The sequence below is a fragment of the Cryptotermes secundus genome, unplaced genomic scaffold (genome assembly GCF_002891405.2).
Source record: "Cryptotermes secundus unplaced genomic scaffold, Csec_1.0 scaffold330, whole genome shotgun sequence".
In the NCBI taxonomy this organism is placed as follows: domain Eukaryota; kingdom Metazoa; phylum Arthropoda; class Insecta; order Blattodea; family Kalotermitidae; genus Cryptotermes; species Cryptotermes secundus.
Genome location: NW_019734317.1, coordinates 919,733 through 938,223, shown reverse-complemented (window position 1 = coordinate 938,223; position 18,491 = coordinate 919,733). Strand labels below are relative to the sequence as shown.

General features: G+C 38.0%; 1 protein-coding gene across 6 annotated transcripts in view; it reads left to right on the top strand.

Annotated features, from left to right (window-relative positions):
* Positions 1 to 59: 59 nt before the first annotated feature.
* LOC111868554 (serine/threonine-protein kinase minibrain) overlaps positions 60 to 18,491 on the top strand; it is a 281,954-nt gene continuing 263,522 nt past the window's right edge. For 2 of the 6 annotated variants that reach the window (XM_033753084.1, XM_023859300.2), the window contains exons 1-2: positions 60 to 513; positions 1,465 to 1,627. In XM_033753084.1, the coding sequence (XP_033608975.1) occupies positions 454 to 513; positions 1,465 to 1,627 (223 nt within the window). In that variant the 5' untranslated portion in view covers positions 60 to 453. Of the gene's footprint in view, positions 1,628 to 18,491 lie in introns of all 6 variants that reach the window. The other 4 variants (XM_023859305.2, XM_023859304.2, XM_023859303.2 and 1 more) reach the window with 4 other exon arrangements.

Genomic DNA, 18,491 nt, shown 5'->3' with positions numbered 1-18,491 from the left:
ATGGACGTAAGATGGTTTCGGTGCCATAGAGACACATCAGACACATCAATCAACGCCAGTATGTTGCTAAAAGCCACGCCTCGCTTAGTCAATAAATTTTGAATATTGAGTAGTGTACGTGTAAGAGTTGTGTTTCGGAAGTATTTTTGTGCGTTAAGAATCAGATCACAACTGATTTCTGAGATAATAAATCTAGTGTCGGCCATTTCTTTTGCTACCGGAATTGTGCTAGCGGTTTACAGAGTTCTCTGCGCTCGCTTGCTTCGGTGCGAGAGAATCACGGGACCTGACCCACCGTCGTGCGCGACCACGCCAGTTTAGTGCAGTGTCTGCCATGTTGGAAGATATCAATGCTGTGGGGCGTGCTTCATTGTTAATGGCTCGTGTTTTGGATCAGTGAATGATATGTTCGACTAGATCACGACATTGAAGGTTACCTGTACCGGGTACATCATGGTGTATGCATATCTGAGTTGTAACCCCTTCGCTGTGCTAGAAATGGTGTTATACATGGTACGGGAAAGCTCGTATTTGAGCCTACAATCTGTAGTAGCTCGAATGAAGTGAAGTGAATGTTTATTTTGATTAGTTCTAGGAAACACGCCATTAGTGAGGATGCTGTTAGATTCCAGAGGAACAAACATATATTAGAGAGTTATTGTACGGTATTTGCTTGTCTGGGGCTGCAAGTCTGCTGTTATTTTGCTTACCGTGCTTTTGACCCGAGTGGGCGAGTCCATTGTAGCCGTCTCGGGGGTGTGAGTATAACAGATGGGTTGTTGAGGATTGAGGCCGAAGAAACCGTTAATCGTTTTACCTTGGAATTCGCGAATTGAAGAATTTGTTGGTCTTCAGAGATTATCAAGAACTGAAATTGTACCTGTATTAGGTAAACTTGCCAGTATCGTGTTTGATGTGACTAGTAGTTACGCTGTATAGGAGGAGGATTTTCGCTGTGACTGCCCATAGCTCTTTCATTTTGGTCATAACAAAGTGAAGCCGTCCTTGTGTAGGAGAAGTATCAGTGCACATGTGAAAACGTTCAAGTTCTTTATGATTAGTTACGAAAATATTAGAGGAATGATTACATAGGCCTACCCCCTAGTCAAGTGAGTTGAGTCAAGTGACTGCACCCATGTTGGTTTGTTTACATTTTTTATGGAGTTAGGAAGGAGAGTAATGATGTGCAGTCCAGTGTTGCTTAAAGTAAATTTATGAATCTGATTTCAAGGTCAGTGTAATTATTCTTACCTCTGAAAGTTATATCTATCTTTTCTTGCATTTTGTAATGCAAACAGTGCTGCATAAATTAACTGAAACCAAGGCCTGTCTAACAGAATATTTCACAGAGCACTCATAAGGAGTTTGATAGTAAGTGACATTGTGCTGTTAAGGCCTTAGTGTCTGTAGTTCTGATTGTGAACTGAAAACGTGTTGACTGTAATTCTGGATCCAAACCTGCAGTTTGGTGGCAGCGTTCCTCATGGTTCGATGGTGCTCTTGAATGCGGAGGTGTCGCCAGTGGCCACACGGGCGATGGACAGCTCGGTGGTGGTGCAAGCCAAACGTCCTGATGCTTGGCATAAGCACGAACAATTGATGCTAATGGAGAAGCAGAAACCAAAATGTAAGTTTTTATTGAAAGACTTCTTCCATAATTGACTGGTAGTTGAAGAGGTTTTAAAGAAATGTGTATGCATTGTAAGTAGTTAAGCAGGATTCTGATAGTCGATGCATATTCAAATTGTGTTGCAGAGATGATAATGATGCAGAAATTTTTTCACATGGCTTTGGAAATATATGTTGTATGTGCTTTATGAATGTATATACATGAAACTATTATTTTAGATTTAGTTACTCTGATTTTCAGTGTGTATATGCAAAGTGCTCTTGAACAATCTGCTTTGATGGTACCAAATGTTTATGATGGGTAGTGCAAATGTAGTATTAATTAGTGTATAATTAAATCTCTAATGTATGACACTAGTGCTTGGCAGATGGAAAATATTTCATTTTTCTTAACAGGTAAAATGTAGGCCACTGAAGTATAGTACCCAGATCACACATTGTATACCCACTATTTTTGTACTATATATTGGTCCATATTGTTAAATAGGTCAGGGATCTGTCAGCACCTAATGAAGCTTGTGCCTATGACTGTAATGTTTCTTACCTGATGCACTCACTGTCTGTAGTGATCCAGTTTGGGGTAACAGTTGTCTCAGCATCTGTTGAATGCGTATGATGAGTAAGCAAAAAATTTAATCTCATTTGCAGCATTCCTGTGTGTTTTATTCACTTTTGTTAATAACAGTGTACGTATGTGGATTCTGGTTAAATGGGGCAAATCCGGAAGAACCAAAACAAGACTAGTGTATAACCGAAATTTGCTTCACTTATTTGGGGGACCATGTGCTTTAATTGGGCCGGTTGCTGCCATGTGACACACTTGTGATTACTGTTATCAGTGAGTCACTGACTCAGAATAAATGAACACCTAGCTGCATGCAGTTGCTCTCAGTCTTGCAGTGAGGGTGTTTGTGAGTCTGCTGTGGCGTGTGCAGCATTTTTTTTTGGTTTAAAATTTTAGATTCCCACAGAAATGCCCAGGAGAGATGTAACTCTCACTGTCAAAATTGTCACACTTGTACTAGTTAAAAACCAACTGCCTAACACCAGTCCTTGCCAGCTGCATGCATTATACAGCAGCAAGAGAAACTGTGAGATGGACAACAGGAAACTTCCTAAGAAATGGAAGCGTGAAGGCAAGGATCCAGATGTTGAAGAGTCCCTTACTCAGTGGTTTCCTATTGTAACTGGACATGGTGTAAGTCTCAGTTGTCCATTGTTAAAAACAAGTCAGAGGAGTTAGGTAAAAAGCTGGGTCATAACCTTTTCAAGGCAACAGATGGTTGTTGTTTCGATGGAAATGCAGGTTTTGGATAAAATTCAAGAAGGCACACAGTGAGAAGGACAGTGCTGATACTGTAGGTGCTGAACACTGGAAATGTACAAAGCTGCCAAACTTGCTTCAGAAATTTTTCACAAATGAATGTACAGTGCCAGTGAAATGGGTTTATTTTATCATGCAACACCTGATGGTTCCTTAAGCTACAAACATGCAACTCTAACTGGTTCGTAGAAAGCAATGGATTTTACAAGTGTGTTGTGCTGTTCAGACATGTCAGAAACTAATAAACGGAAGCTGTTGGTTACTGGGAAAAGGACTAAGCCTCAGTGCACTAAGGGGATTAGTATGGACAGTTTACTAGTTCTCTACTATGGTAACAAAAATGCTTGGATGAAATCTGAAATTTTTAAGAAATGGCTAATGAGTTGAAATGTAGAATTACAATGGAAATTGAGAAGATGTTACTGGTTCTTGACAGCTGCGCAGCACACCTTCATTTAGATTCAACTGGAATTTCTGTCTCCCAACACCACATCCTTGGTATAGCCAGTGAGCATGGGAATCAAAAAATTTGAAGATTTTATATCGTGCAGAGTTGGTAATCTACATCTTGGAAGCAATTCAAGAAAATCTACTGAAATCTTTTTCTGCAGCTGAGGAGGTCAGTGTGGGGACTGATGTTTTACAAGCTGTAGAGTTTATTGCTGATAGTTGCGAAGATTAAGTACCAAATCCATTCAGAACTGCTTTGCTCACTATTCATTTAAACACTCAGACTTGGAGATACTGATTAAGGCCAATAGTGAAAATGATGTCACATTGGAAATGCAAAACTTGGGAAATTATGATGAGTTTTCATGCATCGAAAATAGTCTTCAGCATTATAGTGAAAATGAAGATTGCGAGAAAGCAATTATCAAACATCAGAATTCATCAGAAGATGAGGAAACCGATGAGGATATCATGACTGAGCATGAACAAGTGATTAACCAGAATGACAGGAAATTTTCTGCTGAACTTTGACTTTATTTCATTCAGGAAGTCAGTGCAGGCAGTCCTATATCTGCACTAGAAACCTGTGCTGATTTTGTTCACTTGCAGTCAATCAAGTGAACATGGCAGGGTACAGATAGACTTGAAAGGATTCTGACGATGGTGTACTCGTATACTGTACCACTTTTGTCTTATTTTGGACTGCATCCATCGTCCGGTATGTAAAAGGCAAAAGACCACAACGTTTCGGAGACTGGATCTGTCTCTGTCTTCAANAAGACAAAAGACCACAACGTTTCGGAGACTGGATCTGTCTCTGTCTGTCTTCAGGTGGGTAGGGAAGGATAAACCTACTCACTGGACCAGTGATTGAGACTAGCTCTTTCTAACGGGCCCAACCAAGTAGGTTTATCCTTCTCTACCCACCTGAAGACAGACAGAGACAGATCCAGTCTCCGAAACGTTGTGGTCTTTTGTCTTTTACATACCAGATGATGGATGAAGTCCAAAATAAGCCAAAAGAAGTATGACAGGGTACACTTTATCAATTTCTCCAGTGTTACCAACTGTTAAGAATCATATGCATGTTGAATACATAAATGAAACAAATTTGTTCCTAGGGTGAATATTTTTCTATGCTTTGCACCAATTGTTTCAGCTCAACTAAAGTTAATATATTTGTTACTTAGTAAACGAAACGCTTATATTTTGCCGTATGTGCATGCTACATATCTCTCTAAACCTTTACATGCAACTTTGTATATGTGGGGCAGCTGCTTAATTGGGGCAAAGCACTCTAGTCCCAGTGTGTCCCAGTTAACTGGAATCCACTGCATTAGCAGTTGTCATTGATCATCAGAAACATAGCGAAGAGCATGCTGGTATATTATGCATTAGTCCAGCTTAACTCTCCCACAGCAAAGATTATGAACACAATATCTGTGTACATGGTTTATTTCCATGTAATATTTCCAGACAGTACAATAAGACCTTTACACTGTTTTTATATGTGCATTTTATTTATGCAGAATGGAAGTTTTCCTTAACAGGAATTTACTGATTCAGTTTCCCTCTTCCTGTTTGCTTAGATGAGTATCTAATTGGTAATGAAAACAATACAGTGTTCCACTTTTAAAATTAGCTATGACTTGGAAGTGTTTGACATATAATTGTGTTCTGTAATTTGGACTACTTCCCTGAGTAAGTGTAGGTTAGTGAGGTTTTTACTGTGTAAAATTTCCAAAAACGATTTCTTACTTAAATCACAGGAATTAAGGATATTATATACTGTAACTTCAATTCATTATTGGTTGCTTATATTGTGGTCATCTTCCTTGAAAGTCAACTAGAACCTGAAGATAATAAAACAGTAATAAAGGTTGTATTAATATGGGCTTATAATAATATTGTAATTTTAAATAGGCAAACATTTTAACAATTTTATGAAACACTTTTATAAAATATTGGTTTTACAGCACTACATGAAAATTATTTAAGAGCTTGCTGGAGATATTTGGTCTCACACTGTTCATGTCAATTTTTCCTGAGAGTGTTTGGACTGCAATACAGTCTTCAAGCCTGTGCACAAAAAAAAAATCTGAAATATCGTAGATCCTACCTGGATCATGACAAATGCCAGAAATGTCCCTGTTATTACGCGTGCATTCTCTACATCTCTGTAGAATGTTTCCATTTGCATGTTGAAGTGTCTGATGGACCCTGAAAACTTTAAACTCGAGTTTCCCCCGCACATTGTGAGAGGATTTTCTGAGGGCAATGTTAAAGCAAAATTCTCTTCACTGAGCACTTGGTGTTTGGAGTAGGTTCCTTTCTTACCCAACATTGACCCTGTCTTTCTAAATCTATTTCTGATCATGTGAATAGGCCTTTTCTTTCTTTCATTCTTTTTATAACTCTAACATTCCAAAATTTATGCCTGAATAGTTTTCTTACTTTCCACATGGGTATCATGTGTAAGAAAGAAGTAGATTATGGTTGACAGGCATTTAATACATAAGCTCATTTCACAATAGATGTTCAGAGATTTGTTTTGATGATAATGGAGAGAAATAGGCTGTTGGCCTGATAAGTATGTCATGAGTCCAAATGTACATTGTGTAGGTTGATGCAAGTAGCGTGTATTGCTCCCACTGGGCCAGCCAAGGATTTGCTGAAGGCTGTCAAGTAACCTCTTTGTATATACATCATATGCATATGGATCTGCTCTCTCAGTTTAATAAAAAGGAATAATACAGAGTCTTTCTTGAAGATGATTACCTGATACTATTACTCTCTTGTTAATTGAATCAAGATTGCAAACACAACATGCAGTTTTTAAAGTAAATAAATTGTTAGAGGAACTCACTATCACAAGAGTACTTCAGAATGTTGCCTTGTGCACTTAATAAGTCTCCAAAAGAGATTGTTTATACTAGTTTGAGTTCACTGACTTTGATGGATGTAATATTTTCACAAATGTTATGCATGTGCCTTTGAACACAATTTTTAAGGTTTCTCCACTGACAAAAATGTTATGGATTTAAGGCTGGAGCCCATGCAGCCCACAGTCTGTCTTTTCAGACACTTCATTTAGTACAATAAATGGAATGCTCCATTCTCGCCCTTGTACCCTCAACTGCTCTTAGCTTCTGAATTCACTTCTCTTATGAGCACTCTGCACAGACCCCACGGAAAACTCAGTCCGTATTGTTGATGACGTCACCACGTTGCATAGCACGGGCCAATGCCCGAAAATGTGTTGTCTCAAAAGACAACAGCACTTAAGACTTTCTGGATGTAATAGCGATGCAGTTTGTATTTGAGGGAACACCAGTTGAATTAGAAGTCACTGCTGTTGGGATTAGTGCCATAACTTTTCAGTTAAATTCTTTGGCTTCAGTTGTACTGAACTGTCTGAAACATCTTTGCAAGTACATCAGTGACATAGGTTGTTAGTCATGGTTAGAAAATTAGGTGATTCTGTTTCCAACCTTCGGTGGTAACCAGAATTGCCTTACTGAAGATCTTGTTAAATACATGGAACTGTTTTTCCGTAAGATTACCTACTTGTGATGATGTAATACCCTCAGAGATATTCTAGGCAAGGAATAATACAAACATAGGTGGTGGTCATAATTCAGATATGTTGAGCGGTCCTCTGTGTGTATGTGATTAAGTAAATGTGTATGTATGTCGGTATGTGTGTTTATGTGCACGTGTGTGTATTCATTCTTAGAATACAGTTTATGATTGACTGTGTGTGTATATTATGCAGGAATATGGATCATGGTAATAGTTAGGAGCAGGACCGGATGATGGCAGCAGTAAGTAGCAGCAGGAGGTACCTGTACATCATTCAGTGTTGCCGTCTTCTAAAAGAAGTTGTGTTCCTGCATATTCACTGAAATTGTATAGTTCATTGTCCCTCAGAGACTATAACATATAACAGTTGATCACTGGAAAAGTTATGTATGGAAACTGGAGCTAGAATGAGAATTAGTGAAATTTTCCTGTTGAATTTTTGATTGAAATTTTACTTGTAGTGCATTAATGGTCTAGTATAGGTTGTGTGTTCAACAGAATTTTAATTGGGAGTGAAGTGCAGAGTGTGCCTTTTAAAATGGAACCTATGTTCTTACAGAATATTTATTTGTTAAAAAAGTTACAAAAACATGTTAATCCTTTAAAAATTCCTAGAATATGAAAATGTTGGAAGTGGTGTATTGCCTCCTCTGCACTGCTGTACCCGATTTACCATGTTCTGTGTCACCTTTTGATGTGTAACCTCATCATTATACCAAAAACGCAGTTTCAGTGTTCACTTTAACTGATTATTGTTCTTGGTTTTCAAACACATGGCTGGAAATGATCTTCCAGCATTTCCATGGTTGCATGTAACTCCATCTTGTTGGAAAGAGCATTCCATTTTGTGTTACCTTAGTAAGGCAACCAACTGCGTCACCATATCTCGATAAACTTCTCCAGTTACAGTTCGTAAAACAAGTGCGTGACCAACTTTTCTTCTGCATGACATTGCACAGCATATAACATACTTTCCTAGTATTCATGGGGGCTCACAGCACTTTGTGCCCTGCTGTTTCACGAGCTAATATAGCCGAGTAAAATACATTATCTATGATTGTGTTATATATGAAATTTAGGAAGCATTGGCAATAATGCATTCATATGATAAAGATTGTTTGGTCTAATTTTTCAATAAAGTGAATAAGTGACTATTTTAATTTTTTTTTCTATGAACAGTCTTCAAAAACATTTCTTTTTGTTGACGTTTCTTAAAAATTTGCTTGGTGGCTGCAGCATACATTGCTTGACATCATCTAAGCACTCATAAATGAAAACTATACTCTGACGAGAATTATGGCAAAACAAAAAATACACTTCCCTTATCTAAGGAAGTGTGAAAAAAGTGCACATAGTCTGTTCATTATATAGCGACTCCTTATTGGGGTATCATTCACAAATATGTTAACAGGCAACAGAAGATTGTTTAAAAAAGTAACGTCCTGTTATACATGCGTGCAGTTTCATCGTCAGGACCATTTTATCAGGAAAATTCCAGTAATTATTTAGAATACAAAAATTGGGAACACAGACGTTTACTAAGCAGAAGAAAGAGGAATAAGCATTTATTTAACGATTTATTATTTTACATAAACAGAAGGCATCAGTGGGGTTGGGGGGAAAAATAGGAATTGATATTTAGAATGCATGCCCTGTGTATGGTTTACGGCTGTGAAGCTACAACTTACANTGATTGTACGCACTATACTAGCACAAGATGCTGGGTTGAATGATGGATTTTAAATGAAGGAAGCAGCCATGATCTATCAGCACTGGGAGCATGAAAGCCTGCCACAGCCACAGGCATGAGCCACTTCCTTCCGCCTTGTATCACAACTCGTCTCCGTAAGATTCACAAAATTGAGCTGTCGTAACATGTATTAGAGCCTTACAGAACATTTGGTTGAAGTATTGTTTTATTTATCTTGGATTCTCAGGGAAGTACAAGGGAAGATAACAGTTTTAGAAGTGAATAATATGCGTTTATGGAACATATTTTTCCAATTTCTTCATGATCCTCAATTTGATTGATTTTTGTTCCCATATGTTTAAATTTGAAAACATTTAGAATGAGTGATCATATAATCATACTGTTATTTTGCTCTTTATCCTGATATTGTGTCATGCTCATATTGAGGGAGATTTCTTATTATAAAGTGTCAGGGAAATGCAGAACTACTCTGCAGGAGAGCTATACACTCTTCCCATCAAGTCGGGCAGAAGAGATTTGGACTGTTAGTGAACTGACAAATTGCAGCAGATACTGGAAATGCTCACTGTTCTAGACACATACACGGAATGTTTGTAAAATGGTTACTTTATGTGTTGAAGTTCTTTTGAAAGAGAGTAAACTTGAAACCTAGTCTCTCGTTTGAGGCATGAGTGATATTTTGAGCGTCCAGACCTAGCACTGATTTCATCCAGTTTCTCTACAGTGAGGACTTATTGTATAAAGTTTTTTTTTTATTGAAGGTGGGATCTATAAATGACGCTGTCTGTCTTAGTGGAACTGAGGCATTCTGAAATCTTTTCCAGAATATTTTTACTTTTCTTATAGAACCACCTTTCAGGCAGGTATCATACATGAACACTTCTTCAAGTCTCTCTCTCTCTCACACATGGCATTTCAACACAGAACGTTACAGGACTTACTAGTTGTTGCACAAGTCAAGTGCAGTAGCAGGAATTAAAGCAACATGAGCTTTGGAATAAGAGTCAGCTGGTTTATAATGCATATTCAGTTATTCAGTATTGAGGGGGTGGGTTTCCCCATGCACCGCGACTAATAGTCTATTGTAAGTCCCCCTTTAAATTTCTACTGTCTCCATACCCTACCGGTACTGGTGCTCGCTATCGTTCCCTTTCTGCCAGCGAGGTTTCGGCCTTCTACTGGCAGTGGTATCTGATAGTCCCTTTCTGTCAGTGAGGTCGCCCCTCCTCTGGCAGTGGTACCTAATACTTCCCCATCTACCGGAGGCATTGGAAACTAGTTTGGGCCAGAAACTATTTGGCCAAATTTAGCTCAGAGGTCTCCTAGAGACATGAGGTTCTTTTACGTGCCGTAAATCTACGACACGGGACCCACGGCTTAAAGTCCCTCCCGTAGAACTTGTTCCCTGAATTTTTCCACCCTTAAAAATTCCACGACCTCCGCCGGGTTTGAACCCGCGTACCTTGAGTCATGAGGTGGGAACGTTACCCCTAGACTACGGAGGCCGCTTTTATAATGCATAACTTCAGTTCATGATATCAGGTTTGGCAGCATCTGCTGTAATCTGTTTATTTTTTATTTTTAATATGTTTAGGCTACGAACCAGAAGGTCGTGGGTTCGATTCCCGATGAGATAATTGGATTTTTCAACTGACCTAAACCTTCCGGCTGTACTGTGGCTCTGGTCTCAACTCAGCCTCTAGCAGAAATGAGTACCAGGGATCTTCCTGGTGGTAAAGGGCAGCCAGCACGTAAGGCTGATAACCTCAACACTATCTGCGAGCCGATTGTCTAAAAAGCTGTGGGAGCCTCGACATCTCTTAACCCTGTGGGCCTCCATGGCCGATTACAGGGGTAGCCTTTCCCCTTTTTTAGGCTGTAGTGCTGTCAGTTTTGCTATGAGTAGTGTAACTGGAGAGTAGGAGTGTCCTACTCTTTCCACGTATGCAGTTCAGTGATTTATGGGGTATTCAAAGAAGTCTTCTGTATTAGTTGTGCGTGTACTTACTCCAAGGCAGATTTCTTTTCCTTTTATGTATGAGAATTTCTGCATTATTTGTTACAGTATTTATACAGGAGTCTCATTGTATTCTTTTTACGTTATGGTTTTTTGACATCAGTGCGATTTGAAAAATTCACATGAATATATGCCCTGTGGATCCTCCTTAAAAAGTTATAACTATTAGAAAATATAATTTCCTGCCTTCACATTCTGAAAAAAACAGACAAACAGCAACAATAGTTTTCCATTAACCTTTGGACTGGGTTGTTAGGTAACTCCACATAGGCCCTCATATTTTACCAGCACATGTCGGTGGCCATGATTACCTAAATTTCTTGAAACGCACTTAAGTGGGCTATTGGATGATGTGTCCCCAATTTCGTATGTTCACATATGGTTTCACATGTGTTCAACCTCATTACAATCGTGAAGTGCATTCGTTGCTGTCTCAAAATTGCCCCGGATGCTCTATTCGTCACGGTTGTGAAGCTCTAGTTTCCTGGCTGCATGCTCACATTACTTCAATCCTGTTGATTTTTTTTCTGTGGGGATATTTGAAATCAAGGTCTCTGCCAATACAGTCGATACTAGAGACAGACTGTGGTCAAATTGAATAATTTACAAGTGAAATAACTAATAATCCAGAATCTCCTAGCGCTTGCAAGATTCTTTTTCCTGCAGAGCTGAGTTGCGTGTCTGTGAAGATGGAGCCAATTTCGAGCACTTCTTGTAAGAAAGCAAAATTAAAGGGGTTATTAACGGCCCTTTTGTTTTCTTCATACACACGACCCATTGAACTTTAGAAAGTATGTAAGGTGTGAACATGGAAGTCTGAATTAGAATACCCTCAGGATACCTATCCATATGAACTGATTTATTTATTTTGATGTTCAGAAACAGTTCTGTAAAATATGGTATGTAATAATGAGGCTTCCTGTATAGAGGTGCTCTTATTTCATAAAATCTGCATACAGCTTGTTCATTCTGCAATTCTTCCCATCATAAGGGTGAATCTTATAATGCAAAAAACATGATATCTTATTTAAGCTACTCAATTCTGTCCTTCCTTGAAGACAATCTTCAGGAAAGCAGAAGTCTAGTGTCGGTGAAGATTCTCATTGTTTTAGGAAATTATGAACTGGAAATACCTCAGGTGAATGTCGAGTATGTAGCTACTAGGTATCTTATCTATCACTAACTACATTGAGAGTTTGTCAGTCATGTGGTCAAGAAATTTTCCCCCCCATATGCACCCAGAAGTTTCACAAGACATGTAGATCATGGTGTTGGATTATCTTGAAATTTAATTCTATTGTTGCAAGACAACTGAGACATATAATATTCATTACTAACTTTTTTTTTTTTTGGAGATATTTGAGAAACATGGAACAATTATTTTGTGGAAGTGAAAGTCACTTGTAACTCTAGAAACAAATTCTGCCAGTGACTATGTGACAACTTCCTTTCATGTTCAATATCTTGGCAACTGTTGTTTCTTGTAGACTATATAATCTTGTTTGGTAATGTGCTGATTTTAAATGCATGTAGGTACACGTGTGTGTTCTTGTGCATGCATAGACAGACACATGTACAGATATTTGTACAAATGTGGCATTTGTAAGATCCATAATGCATAACTGGCTAGACCTGCTATTCAGTTGGAAGCAAATGAAAGTAGGCATCCTGAATTCTTTCCAGAATTTTGATTTAATATATGATATGTGATCAGAAGACATAAAGACTGAATCCGTATCTTAAGTAATGTCACTGTACAGATGTGTGGTTGTGATGAAAGTTCTGAAATGTTACTGCATTGACAGCCATGTTTACTACTTATATCATTAGCTTAGTCATTTGTAGTCAGCATTTGAAATCAGGAATGTTCTTGTCACATTTCAATTTCATGATGCCCTAGAGAATAGAACAATATGTGCATTGAATTTTGAAAGAAAGTTAGGTATAGTGGTTGAAAGGGGGACAAAACATCAGTTTGTGATGGTAGCATTTGCAGATGCAAAAATGAGTTGATCACAAATTTTTAAGCGGTTCTGTTGTTTTGAACTGTGTTGAACAGCTGTTGAGAGTAAGAATGATGAGCATCCAGTACACATGTCAACAAATAGATGCATGTTTGAGGCTGAAGTGTGCGGTGTAGTGGAGAGTGAAGATTTGTGAAGTGTAGGAATTTTTAATGGCTGTAATGTTAGGCGATTTTAATGAAAGATTTGGGAATGATTTGTACCTCAGCCAAATTCCTTCAAAGACCCTGGACACAGAAGCATTATGAAAAATTGCTTGTCTCAGACATGAGACGAAGAAGCACTTAATGCAATGGAAATCCACTTTGGCACAGGTATTGAATAATGTACTTGGATTGTTGGAAAAAACACATTGATGCTATTTATTTTCTTTTATTATGAGGGTGATGTGCATCATTATGTACACCAGGAGGACTAACTATTAGTTAACATTTATATTTACAATTGTTAAACTGTCTCGAAGATGTAATGTGTCATAAGCAGTTGCAAAAGTAGAGAGAAATGCAGTTAGTGGCAGTGTACCTGCCTGTCACCCATCTTGTGCTGCAATTAGCTAGAATTATATTCCACAAGTGAGACAGGATCCCTGCTCGTCCTGTAAGCTTTAAAATTTATTGAAGGGTAACATATTTGTTGTAAGATTTGAGGCTTTCACGGCGGTGACTATGAAGAAAGCAGTCTTCTGGGGTTTGGCACCGTGTATATGTGGTGTTAACCGACGTTTCGGAGGAACGTATCGCCTCCATCTTCAGGGTAGAAGAAAAAATATAAGAAATCTGCACGCGAAGAGACTGTGCAGTCTGCTTTTACCGGTTCTCACGGTCTCTTCGCTTGCAGATTTCTTATATTTTTTCTTCTACCCTGAAGACGGAGGCGATACGTTCCTCCGAAACGTCGGTTAACACCACATATACACGGTGCCAAATCCCAGAAGACTGCTTTCTTCAACATATTTGTTATTATGATAATGTTAGAACAAAGTGTAATAGAGCATCTGTTGGCATTTCCAAATATTTAGTCTGAGAGGTGTGTCCAACAAATAATGATACAAGTGTATATGTGCTGAAGGAGCCAACTTTGAATGAGGTTAACTTTTCAGTCTTGTAAGTACAGTGTCTTGATCATCACAGATTCAGTCTTGATACTTTGATCAGGCCTCATGTGCTCTTTTAAAGCAGTTTGAAATGCAGCCCTCCTCAGAAATTCATTCACTTAGTTGTATTCCTTCTGTATCTATAAACTGGAAATCTTTTCTGAAATAGAAGATCCATTTAAAGTCTGTCTTAGGTGTTGTACTTCCAGAGTTTTAATTTGCGTCATAGTTAAATGTAAGTGAAACTGATTGAGAGAGGCTGTGTAAAGTTTGCTGTTTGCTTAAATGGCTTCATTACATGATTCGTTTTTTCCTGCCTTTGAATGCACAGTTTGGTGATGTACGTATGTATGATGCGTTGTTTGAATGTCATCTCACCTCAGTGTAAAAGGTAACAAAGAGGAACGTAGTATATAAGTGCTGGTGTTTGTTAACGTTTTATCACTTTCTGCTTGGCCTGTGTTTGCATCCACTGAAATGTGAACAGAATACGTTAGTGTTCATGGTGGCTCCTGCAAAACATTTAGTTGTCAGTTTATTTGTAAGTGGACAAGAATCTGACCCTTATAACTAAATTTTGTAATTGTGATTAGAGATAGAAACATGTTATTTAAATTGTGCAACTAATGTTTTTGGTTGAAACAGCATGTGGCCACATGGGCCAGGTCAGGTGAATGTGTGCTTGGGTAGGGTAATGGTACAGTTATCCCTATGCCTAATTAATTATGCATCACGCCTTGAAGAAGTATGGGGAGTGGAGGTATAGCTTTGCCATTCTTAATGTTGGCACCAGATGGAGGTGAGTAGTCAGTTTCATGCCCCAGCTGCTTCACCAGCAGTACAAAAGGCTGGATCGGCTCCAGAGCTGGTCTGGACTTGGAGAAGAGATGATCTAATGCCCCTGCCAGGAATCAAACCCTGATTTCTTGATTATCCAGTCCATAGTCTAGTTGCTATACCAACAGAACAGTCCTGGCTCGTGGTTGGTGTTAGATGGGGACCATATATAAATCTGCAGTAATCAGGAATTCAACAGCACTGTTTGCAACAAGAACTCTTATACAGTTAGAATAGAGCAGTGTTCTACAACCTTTTCTCATCCGCAGCAAATCCTGATTTGCCAAAGAGGCATGATGACACACCACAAAATTTTGCCTCACGAAAAGGGGGTAAAATACTATACATGGCTATAAATTTGTATCTCTCTGCAAATGCTTGGCATATTAAGAATGCTGATGTATGAAAGCAAGGCGTAGCACATACTGAGTAGAACTATCAGTGTCAAACCAGTATGTATGTATCTTTCATGATAAGAATTCAAAATATTATGAATTCCAGTGGTGAAAGATATTGATATATTAACAATTTTAACAAAATCTGAAAGCATTACATCAAAGGGAATTTTTCTGATGCTGTTTTAATAATGTATTTCAGGTATAAATTCAATAAAGTATCCTTTGTATTTGACCTGTGAGCATATTAATCGAACACAGTAACTTGTACATGTATAGCCCAATAAAATTTAATAATTTATTGTGTATTCTTTGAAGGATAAAGGCGTACAGTTACTACAGAAATGTAAAAGACGCAAATCTGAACAAATAATATACATTTAAGATTTAATAACTTATTTTATCGTATTGCCTTTTTCTAACCATGACATGCAAATATACATTTATTTTATAAAAATACTCTGCACACCGGAGACCTTGTGGACGCATGTTGGTTGTGGAGCAGTGGAGTAGAGCATCCCCTAACCTCTGAGTTCATGTGTTTCTTGTTAATTTATTGTAGGAGTTCTTAACACAGGTACAGAAGGTAAAGTCTCTGTGATTAATTCATTAAGCACTATACCATGAAGACATGAGGAGTGGAGTTATAGCTCCACGATTCTTGACCTTAGCACTAGATGGAGGTGAGTTCCTCATCCTCACACTCAGGCCGCGTTACTCCTAAGGAAATTGCCCCCGGTGCCCATTGGATAGGAGACTGTGTGGGCCACAGAACTTGTCTGGATGCTATGGAGATTAGAGAAAAACTTGGCCCTGCCGAGAATAAAACCCTGGCTTTGTGGCCTGTAGCCCGTTGCTATACAGACTGAGGTACCCCTGCTTCCAACACAGACCAGGTTTATTATATAGACAGATCATAAACAAGTATTACATAATCACAGAAAAACTCCGTGATGGTAACTACTCTGACCATTTAACTTCATCCAGTCTCTGTGAGATGGTGCTGCTTCCTATTTCAAATCATACAAATGAATGTTAGTTTTACTTTTATGACCTGCAACCACCTTTTCCTGTTCTCTTTCACATCGTTTCCATTTGAGGTATTGCCCAAATGGACTTCTGCCCCACAGGATCTAGTCTGTACAGATTTTGAGACACTGGCATATATATATATGCGTCTAGGAATCTGACAGTTATCCTTCAGTCTCGATATGCAGTGTTATGGTTAGTATTTTTTTATTTTTGTTTAATTTTGGATTGTCAGGTTTGCTACGTTCTCTGCGCTCTTGATTGCCTTTTTGAACTCTTTGCAAACTACATTAATTTGTATGATAGTGTAATACAGGCATCTTGAAACATTCTGTAAGTTTGTATAGCTGGTTTCTTCATTCACAACCAAGACTAGAGTCTTTGACAGTGTACTTTTTGCATATGGAACTTGAAAGCAGTGTTAATTCATTATAAATGTCTGAATGTAAGTAGAGACTGCTGTCTTTTTAATAGCAGGTGGTTTCTAGTAGGTAACCAAATAACAGTGGCAAGATAATAAATTTTCCTCTAAGAAATCCTTCTTGGTCTTGAAGAGCTTATGAAACTCATTAGATTAATGAAATTGTTCATTGTTTAAAAATGTAAATAACAACGGTTTACGTTACACGTACACGTACGTCTAAGACGTACGTGTACTTAGGTGTACAAGTATTTAACCATTCAGGTGAAGTGATAACCCTGATTGACAGTTTTCAGTATAAGTGTATAAGATGCATTCACCAACAGTATTGCCAACTTTAATGGCATTTACACATTGAGCCACTGTGGCCATGCCACCATGGTTATACCATCAACCATCACACTGTGTGGCTTACTTATATGAAACCTTTCACAGTTGGTGGCTGTAATATGAGGTCATACCACCATGGTGGTTCTGTATGTAAATGTGTAAAAGGTCTTGGTTATGAATGGATGGGCGTAACCTAACTTTTCAATTTCCATGGAGTGGAAAGAAATTCCCTTTAGTTATTTAATAACTTTAATTTTACATTACCTAACGTTCACTTTCAGTAAAGGGCACCTGTATTTCCATTTTATTACATAATCGCTCTTGTTGGACATACCATAAATACTTCACTTACATAAAGAACACCAAAACTCTTAACTCTTTTATATTAGGTAATCAACCTGATCAGAACTGAGTTTTGTTATAGTCACTATGCCAAAAATAAGCAAAATGTGCTTATAATTGTACAAGACTATTGTTTTTGAATTGATGCCTGAGAAACAGACTGATGTGAGAACATTGCTTAAGTGTGCATATATGATGATTGCAACTTACGGTAGTGGAGAATATTGTAGAGACTTACTTTTTTCATATGGAACAAAAGTGTTCCTTATGAGATATATTTCAGGAAGCACAGTAGAAATCATGATGATTTCTGGTATTGGGCCATTTGCCCCTTTACTGTTTCATTCTGTCTTTTGAGGGGTCTTGCCAAGCTTATTTTCCTCATAGGCTATCTTGCTTTAAGTAGAATGTTACATGAACAGAAAATAAATATTCATACTACATTTTTGTTAAATTAGTGTTTTGCAGTTTCAGGTTAAGGCAGTATATACAACTGTTTATATACATGCACATAATAACATTGCAGTTGTGCTGTAAGATTATGAGATCACGTGTTGTTTGCATGTAGTACTAATTCTGCCAGTAGGTGAATGTGCCAATAGTGATCATTCTGCTGGCAGGTGTCATCATTTTCATGAAATATTTGTGATTAGAAGATTTTTTTTTACTTTCTGCGTTGTTTCTGTGCTTGATGTTATGACTGGACTGTGTGTTAAGTGGAGCTTTTAGTATATTATATGATTATGGGAGTGAGGTGAGTCTGGATACCTTGGTATTGCAGGCTTAAGTGGGACCATTATACCAGCTTGTGATCACAAATTATTGTGCATCATTGGTGAAGATATAATAATATATGTTCTCTAGATTGCAGAAATATTTCAATGTAGACAGGTTTCTATTTAATCAGGTTCTGATTTTGAGAGAATGTATTACATGAGAATTTGGCCTGAGTGCTTGGCGTACATGTGCTAGTTTGATGCTCTGTATGTTCCACTGGCAGAAACAGTGTTGACCTGTAGGAAGATCTGGTTTATATTACTAGGTGGTGTAATTAATTATATGTGGATGTGTAACTTGCACGAACAGAAACATATGTTATATTAATTGTTTTTTATACATAAACAAATATTACTGTGCTGGGCAAGTTGCATCTACTTACAGCAGAATTGTGTTGTTTCTAAGCATTCTGCCTAGTTTCCTTTCAATATATTTATGAATATATGATACAGTATTAACACATTCAGTTTCATAAGTGGTGGCCTTAGAGAACTGCACAAGTTTTTTTTAAGTTAATTCAAGAAATGAGT